We start from the raw sequence: 23,469 nt of genomic DNA, 5'->3' as shown, positions 1-23,469 counted from the left end.
GATATACTGAACATAATGTGCGCAAACAAAACATTTGACAAATTCCTCATTTCTCTTTGTATCCATCACTTAAAACAAATATTGCACTCAGATTTTGAAGATATTTTAACTTAGAGCAAATTTCTGCATTTTTATGGAAATATTATTTAATTACAAATTATATTAAAACATCTCAAATATGTGATTTAGTGCCGTAATTAATAATGTAATGTTTCATTCTTATTTCACCAAGGATCATTTTTGTCCTTTTCTTTCACCTTAAAAGCAGATTATATCTTTAAAGGATATTTAATAACATGTTTAGAATATAAATAATAAATATAGAACATTAATCTATATTTAATCATCTATTTTTCAAAGTAAAAATGAACATTTCACACATGCAGCACATGGACAAAAGAGAAAGTGAAAGAGATTTTATATAAAAGTCTCCTCATGCATCTGGTTTCCTGCAGGTTTTCTTTGCCTCGGTTCGTTCTGGAGGCAGCAGCCAAGTCTTCTTCATGACCCTCAACAGAAGCTCCATGATGAACTGGTAACCCTTCTCCTTCGACCCGCAACCCTCCTCTTCTTCACTCTGAACATCGCCCACCACCCGGAGAGAGGAACAGAGGGATGACAGGAGGACGGTGTGTGTGTGTGTGTGTGTGTGTATATGAGTGTGTGTGTGTGTGAAGTGCAGCGGACCGCCGAGGAAATCATTGACTGGAGGACGAGTAAACTCACAGGAGTGTGTCACCCACCTACAGTAGCTTCCCTCCAACCACAACGGCACAGACCCACAGACCCCTTGGGTGCCGGCCAGGCCAAGGTGACTCCACATTACTGTCAGTAGATGATGCCTCCGCCTTCCCTGTGGACATTTCGATTTGGGCTGATGGTTGTTCTAGAGAGTTTCAAGGACACTGGCATCACGCCGAGTAGCCTTTGACTGAACGGGGAGCTGTGGACGAGTTCTCTGTGTAGCACACCGATGATTTTCTTACAGGGTGTTCACACTGCGAGTAGGTTTGTCGATCCGTCGCTCCGCTCTGATTGTTGGTGACGATGCGGGTGTTCTGACTGCATCTTTTTACTGCGCTGTGTTGTTATAGTCAATAAATACTGCTGGTGATTAAAGTAGCATCAAAACAGGAAAAAAAAAAAAAACTCAAAAAATGGATGCAACACATTTTGAGACGTGTCACCTGTAGATGTTAAAAATAAGTTTCAAAGAAGCTTTTGATATGTGTGATGTGCATCTAGTCTGATTTGCACTCTCTTCACGGAAGTATCTGCTTGGCAAAGCTAACCCACAACTTTTGCTTTGCTCATTGTGGTCTGGTTAGAGGGCATTGTCAATCAGCGCTAAACCACAATCTCTTTGCATGCGACTGAGAGTGCATCCACACTGAGCTGGCTAAATCTTTCTTCCGTTTTTTGGCCTTACAGCCTCATAAAGTCTGCATTTTTATCACCTGAAAACTGAGCTTTTCAAAAAATTGGCAGATAAATCGGAGAGCTCCAGCTGTAGGTTTGACTGTGTAAAGGGGGAAAATGAAGCTTTTACAATAGATGATGACATACAGTAAGCTTCCCAGACAGTAACACTGCTGAACAGATGCACAAACCATGAAGATACGAATCTTTATGAAAACATTGTTTTCAAAATCAGCTGCGTGTAACCAATCTGAGCCAATCAAATGATAAATATAATGCTAATCTTTGTCATAGTTTGATGATTGGTCTGGCTTCCAACTGCAGCAGCTCGACCGATTCTCGGTGCAGGTTTTCTAGACTAACATCTTGTAGCAAAAACTAAAGATGAGCTGTCAGTTGTTCTGATTGAAATCTGACCCTCTGTAGGAAATGAATGCTCACAGTGTGAACACTCATTCAGAATACTGCTGCTAAAAAAAAAAGTCAAAGTCACTTCCCCATTAGGAGAGGAAAGGACCAAAAAAAACCCACAAACAAGCAGTTAGTGCCACACGGGAAACGAGACATTTTACACTTGTCACTGCGGATGCTGCGCAGTCGGTTTCAGCTACTGTGGCGTTAACAGGTGTATCTCTGTTAGGGGGGGAAGGAAGGTTGTAGATATTGTATTATATCTGCAGCACAATAACAAAAATCTTCACACCATTTCTCACAAGAAGAACTTGGCGTAGAGTAGTTGCCAACTTCTGGAAGTTTTTACTTTTGCTGCCCTTTGTTCTCCCCACCTTTTATTCTGTCCCTGCTGTTCTGTGTGCACTGCACTCGTGTAAATACTCACTTTGATGTTAAGGACAGACTTTGCAAAGCAGGTGAGAACACTGAAGAAAAAAATAACGGTCATGCTTTTTTTTTGTTTTGTTTTGTTTTTTTTAATGTCATACCTCTGTAAATCTGTCCGTACTGTAGTTTCTCTCAGATGGGAGGGGTTTTCTGACCGAGGAGCAGCCGAGCGAGGACTTACGCAAAAGTTTTGTTTGGGTTTAACACCCCCGAGTTTGCTCTTTATCTCTGTAGTTCATCGCTGTTTATTTAGTTGTGCATTTTGCATGATGACATACGATGTTTTTACCTGTTCTCACTTGTAAGTTGAATCGTAAGTTTAAGGCAATACACTGGCTGGTCTGACTGTAGAAGCTGACAGACAAACTTTGAGCTGTAAATTGAAAGAGTTTTGAAATTATTAGCTTAGCATCTGGGCTTCTATCAGTCAGATAAGTTGATATTGTGCACTGGATTATTCTACATTTTCCATGGAATTTATATTTTAGGCATTTTATCGATGCTCATACCCAGAGCAGCTTATATAGAGCGATCAGGAAGGGGGATGGGTTTCCTGTGCGAGGACAAATTGGATGATATTTTCTATTTTTTAAGGGTTTACTCTTTGACGATGGTCTCTGTAAACACTGGTGCGTGTGTGTGTGTGTTGGGGGGGGGGGAGGGGGGGTGGGGGTGGATTGTGATCAGGCTACGATGAAAGGAAACTGGCTCATCTTTTACTTAATATTCTTTTATTGTTCATCGATCTGAAAGGATGCGATAGGTGTAAGCGATGCCACTTTGCGGCCAGCTGAAGCCTTTTACATGTGCAGGATGTTTAACCCGACATCCTGTGAATAAAGGTCAGGAGGCAGGGTCAGATGGAGAAACCATAGATAAAAGATATATATATACTGTAAGAATTTTCGTTATGATGATATCTTACTCATCATTTTAGAGAAAGACAAAAAATAATGTTCACTTATTAAAGCTTAGTTGTCTTTCTACAGAATAGAGAACATAGCTATAAGGATTTCTAAAAAAAAAAACAAACAAACAATGTTTTTATCGTGGTATTATTTGTATTTGTATTTCAATTTTTGTACGTATCAAGACTGTGAACGTATGTACGGCTGTCGGCGTGTGTGTGTGTGTGTGTGTGTGTGTGTGTGCGTGTGCGTGTGTGTGAGTGTGTAGGTGGGCAGGTGTGAGCACAGAAGTGTGTGACATGCATGTTGAGTGTATGTTTTCACCTCGTCTGAATCACTGGAATCAGTCAAAAGACGACCTCAATCTGGTAACACGCATCTGTGATGTTGGAAATTCTACAATAAATGTCGGCTCCTTGTACAGCAACTCCGCCTGCTCCGATCTCTTTCTTCATTTCTTTATAACACACAATATATAAGTCTTATTCACAGGTGGACATGATCGAAAACCAAAGAATCCTGCACTCTGTCGATCATACGTACTCGCTTTAGTAACGAGTATAAGTGATCGACAGGGTGCAGCATTTAACAACAAAGTTCTTGCACATCATCATGTTGTACCGACAGAAAAACTTTGAAGAAACCAGAGAATCTCGTATACTGTCGATGGTTTACACTTTATTAACATGTACAAGTTATTGACAGATTATTTGGTTTCTTCATATTTGATTTTGACCATCTCTGATCACATTTGTGCTTGACATCAGTGCTTAAATGAGTTAATAGAAATATGAATCAATCAAAACAAAAAAAACATAATTTATTTATTACTCATTAATAAAGCAAAATATTAAATGTTTGCTGCTGATACCAAATATTTGCTCCAGAAATGTACCATCATTCTTATGATTTTTTTAGAATAAAGGATATAAATAGAGACAAATAATAATAATAAAAATAAAATTAAAAATACATTTAAAGGTGCACTATGCAAGATTTTCCTAAAAAACAATGTATAGACTCATACAAAAATATTCCCTCTCAATCATCACAATGACCCACTAGAAGTGTGTGGTGGTGTATTTATCTGCCTGTATTTTCTTGTTGTTTTGCTGTGTTTGGGGCGTTTCTGGGCGTCAACCTTTGGGCAGTGGGTGTGTCACCTCCAGCCAATAACAGCGCAGGATGTGAAGTAGTGACCAGATTACATCACTGTCTCCGTCTCTCTCCTCTGCTCCGCTCTGCTCTCTGTCTTTGTGTCATGGATGTTTAAAGAGCAGCAGGTCTGTGTGTCTGTTGACCGAGGGCGGAGCTACACACACGCAGAGCAGAGAGGATGAATCTCTGCATTCACACTAAATCCAGCAATACGGCACCTTCCTGCAGGGTTGTGTGGGGGTGTGGGTGTGTTTATTTGTTCTTTAGAATGTAACCGCTGTGAAACAATCAGAAAATAAAGTTTTATTGATCTGATTCACGGCTTTGTTCTCACCAGCGCTGCTCAGTCTCTTCATTCACTCTCTAGCTCGCTCGACCACTGCTGCTCTCTCTCTCTCGAGTCGGGGACGAGGGGCCAACTTTGAATGTTGTATGTAAACAAATAACAACTGACAGATCCTGCATAGTGCACCTTTAAAATCTATTCACAGAATAGAATTATAATAGTTGTGAGATGGGATATAAAAATTTTGAAATAAAATATTTTAAAAAATGAAATGTGACATGTAAATAAATAATTAAATTATATAACAGTGGAGGTGGAACACAAAGTCCAGTTTGATGAAATATATGAAAATGACAAGTGCAGGGATTAAATGAATGCGGTTTTTTTTGGCTTTTGGGTGACATTATGATGATGTGATGGGAAATATTGATGTGATGGAACATTAAAAAATAATTAGAAATCAATGGAAATAATGTAATAATAACTTGCAAACATATGTGACATATAAGACTTCTTTTTTTTTCTTGAATTTGGTTTGTCAGGATGTTTCAGATTTCAGTCAAGTGAGTCAGAATTCTCAGACTTTCATCCAATGAGCCCTAATAGAGAAGATTTACAGGTCAAAACCATTGAACAGGATATATCAAGTATATTAACAAACAAAATATCTCATAATTTCTATGTAAATCTCAATTTCCGGCTATTAGTGGTGTTTTATGTTATATGTCATACACCTGTGTTACCACGATACCTTTTAGCGTGTCAACTTGCTGAAAAAATCAACTGTTCATATGATTAAATTTTCTAGTTTTCAGTTTTAATACTTCTCTCTAGTGTTCTTTAATGTCAGACATTGAGCTAATCATTTCTAGGAAATAATGTGTTTGCTGTTGTTTTATTTTCTAAAATAAAAAATAAAAATAAACCCACGACTACTTCTGTACCAAAAACAAAGAAATAAAGTTGACAGGGTTGAAAATAAGGAAGAAAACTTTATTTTTATGGTGTTTTTTTTAATCTCATTCTTCTTCATTCATTTAAAACTTGAATTTCCTGTCAGCTGTTCCACATGCAGGTTTGATTACAGTTAATGGAAAACTTAAATGAGTAAAACTGTAAGACATTTATTCAAATACTATACTTAAGAACAATTTATAAGTACTTGTACTTTACTTGAGTATTTCCATGTGATGCTACTTTCTACATTTCAGAGGGAAATATTGTACTTTCTACTCCACTACATTTATTTGACAGCTTTAGTTGCTTTTCAGATGAAGATTTGACACAATGGATAATATAACAAGCTTTTAAAATACAACACATTGTTAAAGATGAAACCAGTGGTTTCCAACCTTTTTGTCTTTTGACGTCTTACAAAAAGCAGTGTGTAGTCGGGGTCACATTTCACATGTCTATGAGTTGTTAACAGCTCCACCAAATAGTGATTTTTCCCTCTAAACTTCTCACATGCTTTCATTTCAATAAATGTTCAAATGATCCAATATTTCAGCAAAAATCAAAGATTAGAGAAAAAGTCCAAAAACTGAAAACAGATTTGTGTATCAGAACTTTGTTTTTTCTTCTTTCCTCTCCCATTAATCATCTCACGACCCCTCAGATTTATCTGCTGACCCTTTGGAGGGACCCGACCCCTAGGTTGGGAACCACTGGACTAAACTAGCTAACTGTATATAAAGTAGTGTAAACTAGCTCCACCTCCAGCAGCTACAACAGTAACATGCTGCTCTAACACTGATGCTTCAATATTAATAATCTAATGATGTCATATATAATAATATATCAGTCAGAGGGACCAAACCACTACTTTTACTGCAATACTTTAACTACATCAAGCTCATAATACTTATGTACTTTTACTACAGTAGGATTTTTCATGCAGGACTTTTACTTGTGATGGAGTATTTTTACATTGTTGAACTGGTACTTTTACTGCAGTAAAGGATCTGAATACTTCTTCCACCACTGCTTTCAGGTACGTGTACTTCACTTGAGTATTTTCATTTAATTCAACTGCTTTACCTTTCACTTTTTACATTTGATGATTTTACTGAAAAATAAAAGTGTATTTGTTTCAAATAATAGTTACTATATATACCTCAGGTTGTTGTGTATCCATGGAAATTAAAACAATTTGCCCCAAGGTAGGGGTAAAATGAGCATTCTGTGGGTAAATAGTGCCACCGTTAAATACTGATGTAAAAATGTCACAAAATCAAACAATTTTGAGATTATTTTGAACTTTAGTAATGCTATCAATTCAACAAAGGCAAAAACTCACACACAAACCATATGTTTGTGTCTTGTTGTTCAACATTTTCAGTAAATATTAAACTGTGATCTTTGAGTGTAACTACAGAGAGAATATGTGTATAAATGTGCTTTAATGTAAACAGACAGGTGACAAATTAAAGGAAAAACTGGTCCAGGTCTGAATGTTTGACCCCTACAGTGAGGGGGTCTGGGGGCTCTGATATGCTTTGGGGGCATTTTGCTGGCATGGTTTGGGTCCACTTGTCCTCTTAGAGGGAAGAATCACTGCTAATCAATACAAAGTAGTTGTGAGTGATCAGCTTCATCCTATGATGAAACATTTCTATCCTGATGGGAGTGGTCTCTTCCAGGATGACAATGTCCAAATTCACAGGACACGAGGGGTCAGTGAATGGTTTGATGAGTATTAAATGATGTGAATCAGATGCTATGACCTTCACAGTCACCAGATCTCAACCCAGTTGAACCTATGAGAGATTTAGGACTGACGTGTTAGACAGCGCTCTCCACCACCATCATCACAACACCAAATGAGGGAATATCTTTATGAAAAATGATGTTCATCCCTCCAGTAGAGTTCAGAGACTGTAGAATCAATGATCTGAAGCTGTTCTGGTGGTCCAACACCTTACTAAGACACTTTATGTTGATTTTTCCTTTAATTTGTCACCCGTCTGTATGTACAGCATGTTTGTGTGTGGCTTAAACTTAACATTAGTCAACAATTAGGTATTTATTCATCAACACGGTAGCACTTGTAACAGAGAGTAAATTGACTCATTGACTCAACTTGCTCTAACACCACTGGCATGTTTTACCCCACTACCTCCATTTAGACAAAACTGTTTCACACAGTGGTTCAGATCCACAATTGTGTTAAGTTTATGACCTTGTTTTGTAGCTTACACTGACTTAAATTAACATGTTATTATGTCCAAAATGTATCTATTTTAATTAAGATACAAGACTGATGACTTTAACATGATGAATTCACTTGGTTCTGTTTTGCTGACCACTCTCTCCATGTGCTTGAGTCCAAGATGGATTGAGTAATATGAACTATACTTCCTTAATTTGTAGTCATATGATTACTTTTGTTTATGGTTACCTAGATACAGGCAGTGGCTCATTTTACCCCGTTCTCCCTTCTATTCACACGGAAAAGATTGTCCTTTTTACTCCATTACATTTATCTGACAGCTAAATTTACTACATTTTTATAATTTTTATAATTCAGAATATACACACAGAATAAATCATGAACTTATAAAATATGCATCGTACTGATTAAACCCTCATAAAATAGTTCAAATTAGCTCCACCGGGACCAACTACAACATTCAAATGCTGCTCACATGTTAATGCATCAATATCAATGGTAATTTAGTATAATATGTGATATAATATGCCATACTGATGCTTATTTTTGATAGTTTAGGTACATTTTGCCGTCCCTCTCCACTCAAAAATGTGTTTTTCTTCTTGTTGCTACTCACTGTGCAGGATGATGTATGTGCAGAGTTTGACACTAGAAGGTTGTTTTCACATTTATATGCTGAATGTGGACATTTTTCCCCACATTGAAACACATTGAAAATCTGATTTTAAGGGGCCTACAAGCAGGATTTGTGACATGACAACTAATTTGTAGCCAGTCCTGGTCCAATATTCAATTTACACAAATGTGATGTGGAAACTTGAAGCCTCCAGTGAAGGAGGAGACATCTTGTATCCAGCAGTTAAACTTCTGAAATGAAATATATCTGCATATTAATAGATTCTTTAATAAGAGAGAAGGAGGAGATGTTATTTTAAAGATTTTAACATGGTAATTATACTTTTTTTGTGGAAAAATGATATCAGACACACAGTATTGTTCCAAGCAGAGTATTTTTTTAGATGTCTTAATACAAACAATTAATATAAACCTGATTTTCAATGAGTACATACATCATTCTGCACAGTGAAGCTCAAACATCCAACTGAAGGAACATGAAGAAAAACATATTTTTGAGTGGAGGGGGGCTTTGAAGATTCCCTCTAGACATGTAGTAAGACATCTAAAAATACTCTGCTTGGAACAATAATCTATTTTTTTCCACAAAAAGGTGTAATTACCATGTTAAAATTACATCTCCTCCTTCTTTCTCATTAAAAATTAAAGAATCTATTAATATGCAAATATATTTCATTTCAGAAGTTTAACCGCTGGACACCAGACTTCTTAAACTCCACTGTAAAATGCATTCTCAGTGTTTGTGCACTGCAGGCCTCAAGTTTCCACATCACACTCGTGTACGTTGAATATTGGATCAGGACTCACTCCAGAGTTGTTGTGATGTCACAAATCCTGCTCGTTGACCCATCCCAAAAATGAGCACAGAGAATTTCCATCTTCAGCAGATGAATGTGAAAACAGCCCCCCAGTGTCAAACTCTGCACATAGCAAACATCCAAGTGCAGGAACAAAAAGAAAAACATATTTTTTTAATGGGGAGGGACTCAAAAAAAAGGAAAAAAGGAAAAAAAAAAATCTCAGTATTTCTTCCACCACTGTTGGGACCCATAAAGACGCCTCTTGCCTGCCCTGGAACCTCCTGTATGCACCGTATTTGGGGAACCGCAGCACTGACGGGTTGCCATGTTTGGCTCAGACCTGGCATCCCTTTCTGCCGGGCGTCTACCGGAACACATAAACGCCCCCCCTCCCTCCTCCCTTCTTCCTCTACGGATGCTGCAGTAAAGTTGGCCGCGCATGCGCACTCTCGGTCCTCTTTTTCTTGGAAGGTAAGTGTGGCATGGCGCGTGTTTCTGCCTTGGGGGGATAAACGGTGGACTTTACGGTTTTTTAACTGATCCAATAACGAATTTTGAGGTACTAAACTTACCGTGTAGTGGTTTGAGAAGCTACGGCAGTAGTTGTGTATTTTGTGGATGGGTGTAGACGGCGGCAGGGCCGGGTGTGTGTGCGCCAGGCTGAATCAAAGGGACATGCGGCCTTCAGCGGCGCGGTCGCTGCTCATTCTCCTCGATAATGTCTCCGGTATCCGCCGTCTACATGTCATCCGACGTCCTTAATGTTGTCAGTAAAAACACAGAAACTGTATACAAAGCAGCCGCTGTCGACCGAGCGAGCCAGCGTCAATCTGCTTTTATTTGGACGGAGCTGAATGGACGACTAGCCGCCGTTAGCATCGCATTAGCTAAAGCAGTCGGATAACGGTCCTCGCTGTTGAAGCACCGCCGCACGGTGGCCACATAATACACTCCTCTGTGCCATCAGCTCGTCGTATTAACGGTAATTTGTTTGGTACATGCTGTTTAAACCGAATAATGTAAGATATAATTAGCTAACGGCAGCGGTATTGTTAGTACGTTACCGTTAACTGGCGCTGCTGCACTTGTAAACTGTAGGCCGGCTAACTTGTTTTACTTTGCGCTAATGTGTTCATGCCAGATAACACAAAATGAGACTTCCCACTGGATTAATGTCACTATCCCAGCAGTATTGTCTGCTATTCTGTCGGGCAGTTAGCTAATGTTGCCTTTTGTGAAGTTAAATGTTTGTTAGTGGCAGACTGGAAAGCGGCGCAGCCTCGTGTTGAGTCGGGCTACTTTCTCCCTGCGTCCATCCGCGCTGCGGTGTCGCCAGATTTTTATCTTTTTTTAAAAAAAAATTCAGTAGTCAGGAGCGGGCTTAATTTGATCTGAGTTAACATGACTGAGCATGAGGATGCCACTTTTCTCGAGATCTCGCGTTATCTATCAACACGGCAGCGCTGGAGCAGCACAGTGGGGCCTCTGAAAGGCTGCAAAGGTCCCGAGAGAAGTCGCTGACAGGGCCATCAAACTCCAGTTTAACCCAGTAAAATGTAGGCAAGCGGGGAATGTAAAATATTTTAAACCCAACAACAAAAGTCGTGAAATGGGGAGGTTTGAGCTGCTGTTTATGGTTGTGTATCGTCACACGATCTTTACTTTCATGCACACTAATTTAATTAAAACTAGTTCAAAGATACTACTTTGATCATGGCAACCGTGCTAACAACTTAATTTCAAAGGTAAAGAAAATAGCCAGGAATAATCTAAATATACAAATCCCATGAGACCTAAAAAAAACTCAAGACTAAAAAAAAAAAAAAGAAACAGCACAAATAGATTTTTTTTTAAAATAAGGCAAAATAACTTCTTTAACAGCTTGGCGCTCTAGTTTTTTTTGCAAATGTTACTCAAACAGGAGTGAATAATGCTTTTGTTTGGGACTATTTTCAGTGGTGGATTAATATTAAACAGCTTTAGTGAGTATTTACAGCAGCAGGACAGTGAATGCAGGATTTACTCAAACTTAAGTATCCATATACATCATAATTGTATTATCCAGCTCATTGATCGGTTTCAATAGCTTTTTTCCCTGTTCTGTAAAACTTTTCAATTGTCGCTCATATTCACTGCTGGAGCTAATGTCTAAATGACATTTTAATTGCCCACCTGGGTATCAAGTGCCGAAGAGTGAAAACCTGTCTGGAAAAGATTTATCTCCCAGTAAATATGCGCACCTGCCTGCGTCGCTGGCACCGACACGGCTCGGAGGACATTACAGTAACATGAGTAACATCAGACATTTGGGTAGCTAGTATCAAGTCTGAAACGTGGTGTTTTTTACAGAGGCCAACATGGCGTCTGTAAAGTATGTAGGGATAACAGGATTTTCTCCAGCAGTTATTCCCGCCTGCGTTCATTAAAATCCACGGTAACCAACTGCAGTAAAACTCGCTTGTACAAAATGTACAGTTAAACAAATCCGACGTGTATCTGCTGCAGTCGTCTAAAGCGTCGGCTAATGTCGTTTCACAGATAAAAACGCTTAAGAGACTTAAGTATTTTTCAACCTGGACCCTATTTTCCCGGTTTTTTTGTGTATGTAAGTGACTAATGGGGACAACAATTCTTGAAAGCAGTCCAGTATTGAGTGAGAGCGCTGCAGCCAGGAAACCAGCTGCAAGTGCGCATCATCCATGTACGTCAACTAAAAATCACAATAACAGACCAGGTTATGTTTTATTTCTCTGTATGGTTCTCTCCATAGACACTGATAACAACAATCTGAGCCTGTTAGTGGTGAAAACATTCACTTTTAGTGGACGTACATCGATGGGGCACCGTTGCCCCCAAAGGATTACATCGCAGCCTGTGTTGAAGCTCCCGGCTGCAGCGCTCTCACTCAATACTGGACCAGTTTCAAAAACTGTTGTCCCCGTTAGTCACTTACACACAACAAGATGAGAAAATAGAGTCCAGGTTGAAAAAAAACCAAAGTTTCCCTTTAACTGACTTTATCTGTTGACGTTTCACGTGCTGTAAAGTCAATGAGCACTCTGTCTCCGTAGCAACCAGCACGCCGCCAGCATCCGCTGGGTATCCTGCGTAATGATCCCTCCTGACTGGTGGTTGGAGAGTGTTTTCCGTTGCTGTTTTGAGATGATCTCATCGCCCTTTTTCTGTGGTTTTTGGCTGATTCCTGCCTGGCCAGTCAGCTTGTGGCTTCAGCGTTTTCCTACTTAGTCGCTCATTAACAACACTAATTATACCACTACTACATTAATAACATTCAAAGCTCTCTGATTCTTATTAATGCCATAATTTCAGTTCAAATCAGGCCTTAAAACTTTATTTTGAAGGATTTAAAACACAAACAGTTACTGCCATGTCTCACAATAGTATGAAATTATTAAAATTGGGTTTAAATGATTAATCAGGGTTTATTGTTGTTAATAAACTTAAATAAAACCTAAAATATGCTTTTAATGCAGGGAAACTGTAGCAAGTACGTGCACAAGAATCAGAGGGTTGTTTTGTAATTTCAGAATAAAAGCCGATATCAGTTTGGTAAAGTGCAGCTAATGAAATGTCTTCAGTGTTCGATGTCGAGGTCATTGATCTGTGAATGTCTCCCGCAGCACCCCTGACCCATCGCACCATGGCAGATCCCGATCTTGACTTCACGACTGGCGAGTCTGGCGCCTCCGCCACCTACCCTATGCAGTGCTCTGCTCTGCGTAAGAACGGCTACGTGGTGCTGAAGGGACGTCCCTGCAAAATCGTAGAGATGTCCACCTCCAAGACCGGCAAACACGGACATGCTAAGGTAGATTTTTGTAAAGATTTAGTCCTCACAGCGTGTTAATGCAGCCTCCTTTAAACTATGCAGCTGTAAGTTGGCAGTGAGGTCTTTTAATGGAGTTTGGAAAGTATAAACTTGTCAAGGATGTGCCCCCTTGGCAGAGAGCTCAGGCCTTCAGGATCTCAGGTTTCAGACGGGTCTGATCCCAGTGGTGCCTGAAGTGGTGGCTTTAATGTGGTCGTCTTATCTTTTTAACACCAAGCAGCTCACACATGTGCGCGCTGTACTTTGCACTCCTGTGGGAATTTATCACAAATGGGGGGGGAAAAAAGGGAGATTCTGGCTATAAACTTTCAAAATAAAAGCCAAAAAAAATTAAATGATTATATAGTTTGATTCCCATTACACCGCCACCATCATATGTCATGATTAATGAGCTGGTGTCATTGTTAGTTTACAACTTTAAGTCATTATGATTTTCTCTACAACCTATTTGAACAGGAAATGCATCTAATTGTGGAACAAACATGTCTTTAACCTGCTGTCACTGTGAGTTAAATGACACAGTTGCAGTAAATTATTGCTCTGACCTCTTTCTGTGAGGCCTTCAGGTTAATTGATCTGCTGTGTGCTGCTCTTGTAAACTTCATATTTACTTGCTAAGCTCTTATTTTAACTTGTAAGATCACTGTGGAGTAAATTGAATGTTGTGCTTTAGGTTAACCTGGTTGGTATCGACATCTTCACCAACAAGAAGTATGAAGATATGTGCCCCTCCACCCACAACATGGATGTTCCCTCCATTAAGAGGATAGACTACCAGGTACGCACACACACACACACGCAGTCCAAACATCTCTGGAACTTTCTATCACACCAGCGTCACCGTGGTGAAGAACTCATTAGACAGGACGTACGACTGCTGGCTGCAACAGTAGAGTTTGAGTACTACAGAGATGAGTCCTTTTGTGTTCAGGTCTTTGGAAAGGGTGATGATGTTTGAAGTGTTTGAGGCCCCCACCTAACAACAAGGAAACACAGACTGAGTCACAGTTAAAGTGCTTATTAAATGTGCTGCTGTTAGCCACAACATACAAAACTTTAAAATCTGATTTTAAATGACTGGAAATGTTCAAAAAATAAAAACTTACAATTTGCTGAAAAAGTGATCAGATACAGTCTATCTATTAAGCTTTAATCGGTTTGTCAGCTAATCAATGTTCAGCAACCACATAAGCAGACATGATGACCTACAGAAGCAGCTGATTGTCAGCTGGTCTCAGAGACGGTTTAACGCTCAGAGATCAGTCTGTCTGCTGCTTCCCTGCAATTAGTCTCCTCTGGTCAGTGTAACTTACTAACTTATAATTAACCACCTACATCAGCCTTTGCTAAAACACACAATTAACCAACATTACATCAACTCCACTCCCTGCACCCACTGAGGCTCTTGAAGGTTATTTTGCAGCAAACAAGGAGCTGGCGTTTTAAAGGGAGTGGCTAATTAATCAGGAAGTAGGTGCTGTACTCTCTAATGCTAATACTGTGCTAATATTTTCTCAAGCTCTGTTTATCCTCTGTTGAAAGTCTGCCAAACAGCTACTACACACACACACATACAGAGAGAGAGAGATGACCCTGAAACAGTTTCTCTAAAACTAAACCACAAAGTACGGCTTCAAATTACCGAAAAAGTAGAATGAAAACAGCGAATACCACGAGCTTCACAGAGGTAGTTATTATGGCAGCGCTGTTGTTCTGGCTTGGATTATATGTTAAGGTGTCAGGTTTTGACTTTTTTTTTTTATGTTGGTCCCAAAACTCGTCCGTCTGTCACGCTTTTAGCAGATTAAACTTGTCGGCCGTCGTCCTGTTAAAGCAGATTATGAAGGTATGTAGACGGGTATTTTTCTCAGAAAGGTGTTAAATGTCTCGGCTCTGCTGACGTCCTCCATATTTACCCTCCGTTTAAAAATTTCCAACACGTATCACAGCCCTGATGTGTTGCAACGCTCACATCACATGAGGCGTAGATGTTTGCAGGGATTTATGGGAAGGATACGGCTCGTTGTCTGTTTGTTATTGTTGTACCTGCAAAGTTGAGTCAGTCTCTGCTGTCCTAGATTTTATCCTCAGCCAGCCAGCCAGCCAGCCAGCCAGCCAGACACTAAGCCACCGCACACTGTCATGTAACAGCTGAACAACAGAAAACAAAGAGACAAACTCCCCACGGACATCAGATTGTTTTCTGTTTGTTTCTTACCACAAGAGGTAGAATAGAAAACAAAACATAGTCGTCCTGTAGGGGCTTGTTTTCAGTTTTTATTGGATTTTCTTTGCAAGAGAAAACAAATAGACGCAAGAAAAAGCATGAAATCGATCAGCAACAGACTAAAGAAGCATCATCCAGTCAATCCTGAACAGCTGTGACTGCTTGGTTGTGTCCACATGAACTCAACCCGCCATGTAAACAGCGTTTCCTGCTTATTTTAACCTGATTCAGGGTTGTGTTTGAATGAAACACAATCAAACTGGGAGAAGAAGCTCGACAGCTTCCAGAGCAAATAAACACAAACAGAATAGTTGTTGCACAACCTCAAAATCCTTTTTAGTTGTAAGAGAATAAGATCAACAGTGTTCTGGTGTTTCAGTCCTTTTATAAATGTTGTCTTCACCTCTGCAGTTGGTTAACATCAATGAAGGCTACATGTCCTTGATGAGCGACAACGGAGAAATCAGAGAGGACCTGCGTGTTCCTGAAAACGACGTCGGCAAGGAAATCGAGTCAAAGTTTGAAGCGGGTGATGAATTCATGGTGAGTGTTTTTATCATTATATCAGATCCTGATGCACAACTGTGAGTTTTAGATGTTATAAAATGTGATTCTGAGCTGCAAGCAGATAAATGATGCACCAAATACTTGATTATTGGCTGCAGCGACGACATAAACCCCCTCCTGAGGTTCAATGATGATGATGAGCAGAAAGTCGTCTCATTGGATGAAAAACCTTGAGCTGCATGTGTGTAAAGTTTCAGATGACTGACTCTGACATGTTGTGTGTGTGTGTGTGTGTGCTCCGCAGGTCACCGTGATTTCTGCCATGGGGGAGGAATGTGCTGTCGCTACCAAGGTCCTGGCCAGCAAATAGGGAGACGGACTTTGCTGCCCCAGGCAACAAGCACCACCCACAACCAGTCTCTTGCATTCTCATTGGTTCTGTCACCAAAGCGTCGGCCTTCACAGACAACCTCAAATCATTCTGTTGTGATTTTTCTCTCATCATTGATCTTATTATTATTTTCTCCCCTTTTTTTTTTTTTTTGTTTCCGTTTCTCTTTTCCATTGCTGTTGGGAATGTTCCACTGCAGCTCGCTGCATGGTCCTCTGCCTGATCACTGAGGTTTTGTTTGGTAACAAATCTACTTTATATAAAAACAACTTCAAAAAATAATGATCAGTTGCTCATTCCTGCTTATTTTTGCCTTCAAAAGTGTTGGTTTCGCCACTCGCATTCCTGAATGTTGAAATAACACCGGGGATTCAGCTTTTGTATGATTATTTTTTTATATTCTTTAGATTAAATATAGCAGGTCTAAAGCCTTTTAGAGGGAAGGGCAGGGGGAGGGAGGGAGGGAGGGGGGGGGCAGTGGGAGGGAGGGTTGCCCCTGTAGATGCTAAATAAATAAATCTGGTTTAGGTCGTCCCTCCTCTAGCAGCCATACCGCTTCTCCAGCATGGCCTTTCAGCTCTGGTTCCTGAGTGGATTTGGGCGCGACAAGGTCCGTATTTCTTTCCCTCCCAGCCGCTGGGATCGGTGGTGGCTAGCACATATAAGAGCACTTGAGGTCCACCCCAGCATGTCAAAAAAAACAAAAAAAGCTCTAAAACCAAGAAAAGAGAAGTGTTTTTTTTTTTTTTTCTTCTTCTCCCCTTTAAGAAGAACAGAAACTTCAGTGATGTACCCTCATAATGCCAGTCTCTTGTCTGTGTAGAAGTTTGAGGGGCGTGAGGGTCCTGTGCGCTCACACCTCTCGTCCACCGGGGCGGTTCGAGGGCTCGCTCGCCCCCCCACCCCCACGCCGCCGCCCCGGCCATCCCCCCCAAATACAAAAGGAGTGTTATTTTTCTGTTGTTTTTATTTTTTTTGAGAGGCGTGAGTGTGTAGCGGTGTGGGCCTCCGGAATGTGTGAGGCGGTTTGCAGTGAGGTGTGTGTTTCATTTTTTTTTTTTTTTTGAGGGACTCAATCGGGTTGGGGAGGGTGGTAGAGTCGCAAAAACTTTTTTTTGTTCACTCGAGGCCTTTGTCACCTGACTGGAGATGGCAAAAATAAAACGTTGAAACAAATGGACAAAAACTGCAAACTATGTCTGTCTGGTTTTGTGTCTCTTAAACTGGTAATCACCCACTGATTACTCACACTGATGGACAAGGTGCTCAAATCCTTGTTAAGGTTCTCAAATCCCTATTTTTATTATTTTAAAGTTATTTTGTAGCTTCTGAGCTTCAATCTGCAGGGTCTTTATAAATACTAAGATAGGAGTATTATTAACAGGACAGGAAGGCTACACTGTCGTTTTAAAAGTGCTGCTGCCAACTTTGCAATTTTTAAAAATTGTTTTCAACCTTTTTAAAGTACTTTCATCTTTTTTTTTCAAAATGCTGATAATAAATACACAAAGCAAAAGTCCTGCCTTCAGATTGTTACTTCAGTTAAAGTGTTAAACGCTTCATATACTATCAGATAAACAGAAGAAACTCTACGTCCTACGTATCAGAGCGACTCCTACCTGCGTCATTTGTGACCTTTTTTTTTTTTTTTCCACCTTTTCTTCACTTCAAATTTCTGTTGGTAGGAAACAGCACATGAACATATAAACAAGACGGTTGACAAATTAAAGAAAAAAACCAACAAATACTCTACAGTGTCTGAACTCTACTCTCTTTATTCTTCATAAAGATGTTCCATCATCTGGTGTTTTGATGTCAGTTTAAATCTCTCATAGATGTTCAGCTGGGTTTAGATCTGATTCACATCATTTAATACTCATCAAACCGTTCAGTGACCACTGGAGCCTTGTCATCCTGGAAGAAACTACTTTGTATTGATTAGCAGTGATTCTTCCCTCTAAGTGGATCCAAACCATGTCAGCAAAATGCCCCCGAAGCATAAACAGATCCACCAGATCCCCTCACTGTAGGGGTCAAACATTCACACCTGCACCTTTTATCTCGTACGCTGCACATGCTCTCGCACACATGTTGAGAATATAGTGAAGGATGACTCATCAGTCCACATCTCTATAGATCAGCGCTTATGGGTTGTTGTTTTTTTTGCACCACTAAACTCTCAAATGTGCATTTTGGTCTATAAAAGTCGAAGGTGACGTCTTAAAATGTCTCATCACAGCCTAAAAATAAACAAAAAGAAACTGGAAAAGCTGCAGCCGAAGAATTTAGACAGTTTGTGTTTAATAAAAATGACTCACAAAGATCAATCAATCGATTCTAGTGTATGTACAGAGAAAAGATCTTAAACTATAAAGGCTGCTTGATGAAAGCAGGTTCACATTAAACGTAAAGCATCTCACAAAATGGATGCAGGAAGAGCGTCTGCAGTTAATGTACTAGAAGCATCTTTTGTTGTGTGTGTGGATGGTTTGAAGTCATGGCAGCAGAGAAAGACTCTACAATTACAGACACACCCTGCCTGAGTTTCTCCAGCGTCGATGTGAAGATGAATCATTCACTTGTGCCTGCATGCATATCTGCACACTGAGCCACGAATGGCACACAATGGAAAGAAGGATGAATGTTGGGTTTTTTTTTTTTCTCTCTCTCTCTCCCCCCTCCTGTCTCTCCGTACCCATCCGACCAGTTCTGGGTTCTCTGACTCATCAGGAGGGATTTTATTTTCTCTCCCTGTGTGTGTGTGTGTTCATAGAAATGCAGCTGAATGAGCAGCAGCAGCAGCAGTGCTGGTCTGAGGCCCAGTGCAGAGCCGGGGTAGCGTGTGTGTGTGTGTGTGTGTGTGAAGAGGTGCTCAATGATTAACCAGGCTCAGCAGGTTTATTATCAGGGTGTGTTTGGGCTGTAGTTGACCTTTGGACTCTGCTCATCCAACCCAGACAGCTGATAAAATGGGTCACAACAGGCAAAAATTTCAACTCTGGTGCCCTTTTGTTTCCAGACTTTGCTGAGGAAAAGAGAAATTTGTGTAAAAATGTATTTAAAAAGTTTATCTGAAGCTTAATATGAAGCTTCAGAGTCAAATCAAGTAGATATCTTTCAGTCTTTTTAGCGCCAAAGTCCCTCTTTTTGTTAATATACTTCAGCTCAACAGGGAAACACTGTCTGAGGAAACACAAAGAGGGAGTTTGATGCTAAAAAGACTGTAAATGTGTCAGATATCCACTTGATATGACTAACTCAGACTGCTGAAGACTCATATAAGCTTCACATCAACTTTTAAATGCATTTTTACACTAAATAACAATGTGGACACACTGTTTATACACTAAAAGCACGTTTGAAGGATTTTTTAAAAATTTTTTTAATATCCAGTATGAACAGGAGGAATGATTACAGCGAGGAAAACCTCTTTCACTGTTCATATGGACACCTGACTGATGTTTTAAGACACATTTGAAAAATTGTGAATCTATCTTAATATAATTTGGTATTTGCGGCACATAAAATAAAGTTAAAATGAATATTATATAGTTTTAGACAAGTTCTGCAATGCAAATAGTTGCCACACCGCCAGTATCCAGATTTTTTATGAGGAAAATGTTTATTTCTAGGGTTTACCATATATGGTAAGGGCGTTTCACCAGACGCACGTTACGTAATCGCTGCGTCACCTCCGCTTCTTCCTTTCACGTCCGCTCGCGTAACATGGCGCCGGTAAGTCGTGGCGGCTCCTCCTGAATTTACCTAATTTCTGCTTAATATCTCTGTTTTTTCACGTATTCAGGCGACTAACATCTATAATAAACTAAAGCTTTAACTGTACAGCTGTTTATATGAACTTTAACAGGCTTTTATCGAGAAGGAAACTAAGAAGTTAGCATAATTAGCATTAGCTTCACGTTAGCAGAGTTAGCATTAGCTTCACGTGTTCCATTCATTCATTGACCAGCGACCATTAAGATAAGATAGGTTTTATGTCATATCAGTGACTTTCTCTCACTGGACTGTTAAACTTGTAAAATACTGTCTGTTAACTTGTAAGCTAATGGTCACTTATCAGTTCGGCATAACTTTAATGTTCGCCGTTTCTTCTGATAGCTTTAAATTTAAAGTTAATGTCATTCATCTTAAATTCCATCAATTAAAGAAGCTACAACAGTGTCAACACTACAAACAAACTACAAACAAGTCTTGTGTAAAACTATTAATATTATAGATGTTAATATTTTAGCACTTAGTTTTACTATGAATGAAAAGTACGGTACAAATTAAATGTATTATTATTTATTAATACCGCACAGTAAACATACAGTAAAAGCAAAAATCCTGCATTTAAATTTTTTACTTAAAAGTGAAAGATGTTTAATCAACACAATGTACTTAAATTTATTTAAAGTGTGTTCAAGCTGGAGCTTTTAATTCTGATATAATGCTGGTTGGTTTAATCAATAATGATGCACTATAGTTTATGTTTATTGTGATTAAAATCTGAATCTGCAGTGTAACCAGTAACATTTATCTGTCAGGTAAATGTAGTTTACAGTGTTGTCTTCTGATTACAAGTATACAGTTACATATCTATAAAGTGCTTTGGGTCCTTTTGTGAGTTATTTCAGGGCACGATGAGTTAGAATAGTATCATAATTCACTGTTTTTCATAGTTATGATAGCAACATTATAATAAATCTAACTATCTGGGTTCCTTTTAGTTAAGGGCTCCAGGCAGTCGCCTGCCTTGCCTGCTCTTATGTTGTTCCTGCTGTTTTTACCTGACAGATCAAACAGAAGAGGCCGACAGTCGGCAAGAAGTCCAAGAAGGGAGCTGGATGGAAGTTCACCTTGGACCTGACCCACCCTGTGGAGGACGGGATCCTGGACTCTGCCAACTTTGTAAGTCTCTACTGCAGTTCTTCACCTTTTCAAGTATTTGCGGCATTGGTCTTTTTCAGACCTAAACCCCCAGAATATTTCTCCTTTACATCTATAATTATAATTAACTTAGTCTTTCCCGTAACTAAACCTCAGAAAGGTTAACCTAGTGATCTTTGCGAGCAGCTAACCTGGTGTACGGACTAGGGCTCCCTTCCCTAGCTCCACATTTACTAGGGCTCTCTTCCCTAGTGTGTCACTGTGCTCTGTCCAATAGGAAACCTTCCTCAAAGAGAGGATAAAGGTCAACGGGAAGACGGGGAACCTCGGTAACATCGTCCAGGTCGGCCGCATGAAGAACAAGATCAACGTCTCGTCTGAGAAGCAGTTCTCCAAAAGGTGAATGAAGAAACTTTATTCACACTGATGTCGTCCTTTATACTGCTAATTGTGTACATTTTACTGAGAAATACTTATTTTATTGCACTTAGTAAACAACCCCCCCCCTCTCTCTGCCAGGTATCTGAAGTATTTGACTAAGAAGTACCTGAAGAAGAACAACCTCCGTGACTGGCTGAGAGTGGTGGCGTCTGACAAGGAGACGTACGAGCTGCGTTACTTCCAGATCAGTCAGGACGACGAGGAGTCGGAGACAGACGAGTAAACTGCTGCAGCAGAGCGCCGCAGCTGTCTGTGTGTCAGCAGCTGGAGCAGGACGGGAGAATAAATGTGGAGAAAGAACATTAAACTGTCCTGTGTTTCTTCTTATTGTGTTCTTAAAGTGTTTCATATATAACGCAGTACACTAAACTGCCACTAGGTGATGCTACAGACACTTTGATGCTGATTTTGTAACTGCGTCAATCAGAAGAAACTATTGCTGCTTTATTTGCTGCAAACATAAAATGTATTAAACACTAAAATACATAGAAAAAATGCTTCATCTTGAGATATGACATGATATAAACTACAGTACCTACAATATAAGCACAGTCTCAATAAACTCAATCATGAATGATTAAAAACAAGTTTTTACTCTTTAACGTTTGATGAGAAATTTCTCCTTTTAACACTTTGAATATCTGATCACAGCTCAAACTTTTCCACCACACAATGATTTAATATTCATGAGAATATTTTTAGACTTTGATCTTTGCAGATTCTCCAGTGAGTTAATGAGTCATTTCAGTCCTCCGGGCTTCTAAAAATGTTACTGAAGGAGAAAAAGAAATCAGTAGTCAAACCGCTCACATCCAGTAACAACCAGGACGGAGGATTTACAATAGATTGTTTTAAAGGGTCACAAGAAAGAAAAAAAAAGTGTGGAAACCCTTGTATGATGGAGAATAATGAGCTTCTGACATTAGTTTTCTGTAATTGTGAGATCAGGATGTTCAACAGTAATGTTGCTGAACATCATCCTTAAGGGGTAAATAGTGGAAATTTTCCTTTAGTTTACATTAAAACTTTTACAGACATTTCATAAATCTACAGTCGTCAAACACAATCTGACATAAATCCTAATAAATGACCTTATGACACCTTACAAACTTGCAAGATGAATAATAGGTTCATAACATAATTTTGCCTTTTTGACCACTTTTATTCTTGAGTTAATTGAAAGAAATAAACAAATACATCACAATATCTGTCCCTAATTAATAATAATATGTGTCAGCTGCAGAATCAGACGTTAAATGGCTTTAAACCACAGCCAATGTAAACATTGAACACTAATATAACAAGAAACAGAAGAGGATGCAGACGGTTTGTTTCTGAGGCTACCAGTAATATTATAAAAGACACATAACAGGTTTAACTCTCCCTCATGAGTTTTAAGCTCATTATTATTAGTCAAAAACAGGTTTATAATTACATCTTCATACATTAAAAGGTCACTTCAGCTGAGGAGGAGAAAACAAAAATTACAACACATTGAAACATCAACATTTGCATCACTTCTGTAGATTTTAGAGTTTTCCTACATGTAGCCACCAGGCTGCTGTCAAAGCATCATGGGAACTGTAGTTGTCGGTGTTATATAAATAAATATTTGTGTTGGAATCTTAAGAACATAAAACCCATGTTCTCCTCTTGATAAAACGTGAAGAGGCAGCGTCCGTCTCCCGTCTCTTGTATGAATCGCTTCAGGCTGCCGATAAAAAAAAAACCCTTTATTCCCCTTAAACAGAAAAGGATGTTTTGCTTCGCTCCTGTTCTCTCTGTGAGTGTGTCTGGATTCACTCCCATCCGCTCATCTGTTGCGTATAAAGCACGTAGCCTCAGGAATGCATCCACCTTCAGCTTCCCAGCAGTCAACGCTGGCTCGTTGCGTCTCAAATCTTTATATGAGGAATCACACAGTTATTGGATTTTTTTTAGATT

At 39.5% G+C, this 23,469-nt stretch overlaps 3 protein-coding genes across 14 annotated transcripts in view; all 3 read left to right on the top strand.

Annotated features, from left to right (window-relative positions):
* The window catches only part of tnikb (TRAF2 and NCK interacting kinase b), a 68,053-nt gene extending 64,459 nt beyond the window's left edge, over positions 1-3,594 (top strand). For all 12 annotated transcript variants that reach the window (XM_042398651.1, XM_042398650.1, XM_042398647.1 and 9 more), the window contains one exon: positions 456-3,594. In XM_042398651.1, the coding sequence (XP_042254585.1) occupies positions 456-539 (84 nt within the window). In that variant the 3' untranslated portion in view covers positions 540-3,594. The remainder of the gene's footprint in view (positions 1-455) is intronic.
* A 5,935-nt stretch (positions 3,595-9,529) lies between these two features.
* eif5a (eukaryotic translation initiation factor 5A) lies at positions 9,530-16,476 on the top strand. The gene is given in 6 exon segments (XM_042399253.1): positions 9,530-9,610; positions 9,612-9,690; positions 12,861-13,048; positions 13,743-13,847; positions 15,708-15,839; positions 16,108-16,476. Coding segments are annotated over 6 exon segments (636 nt in total). The 5' UTR covers positions 9,530-9,544; the 3' UTR covers positions 16,174-16,476.
* A 3,349-nt stretch (positions 16,477-19,825) lies between these two features.
* On the top strand, positions 19,826-21,832 carry rpl22l1 (ribosomal protein L22-like 1). Its single transcript, XM_042399254.1, has 4 exons — positions 19,826-19,929; positions 20,992-21,105; positions 21,362-21,483; positions 21,604-21,832. The coding sequence occupies exons 1-4, from the start codon at positions 19,921-19,923 to the stop codon at positions 21,746-21,748; spliced, it is 390 nt and encodes a 129-aa protein (XP_042255188.1). The 5' UTR covers positions 19,826-19,920; the 3' UTR covers positions 21,749-21,832.
* The last annotated feature ends 1,637 nt before the right edge of the window (positions 21,833-23,469 follow it).

The sequence above is a fragment of the Thunnus maccoyii genome, chromosome 21 (assembly GCF_910596095.1).
Source record: "Thunnus maccoyii chromosome 21, fThuMac1.1, whole genome shotgun sequence".
NCBI lineage: Eukaryota > Metazoa > Chordata > Actinopteri > Scombriformes > Scombridae > Thunnus > Thunnus maccoyii.
The sequence above is the reverse complement of the archived record's forward strand: the minus strand, read 5'-3'. Positions and strand labels throughout refer to the sequence as shown.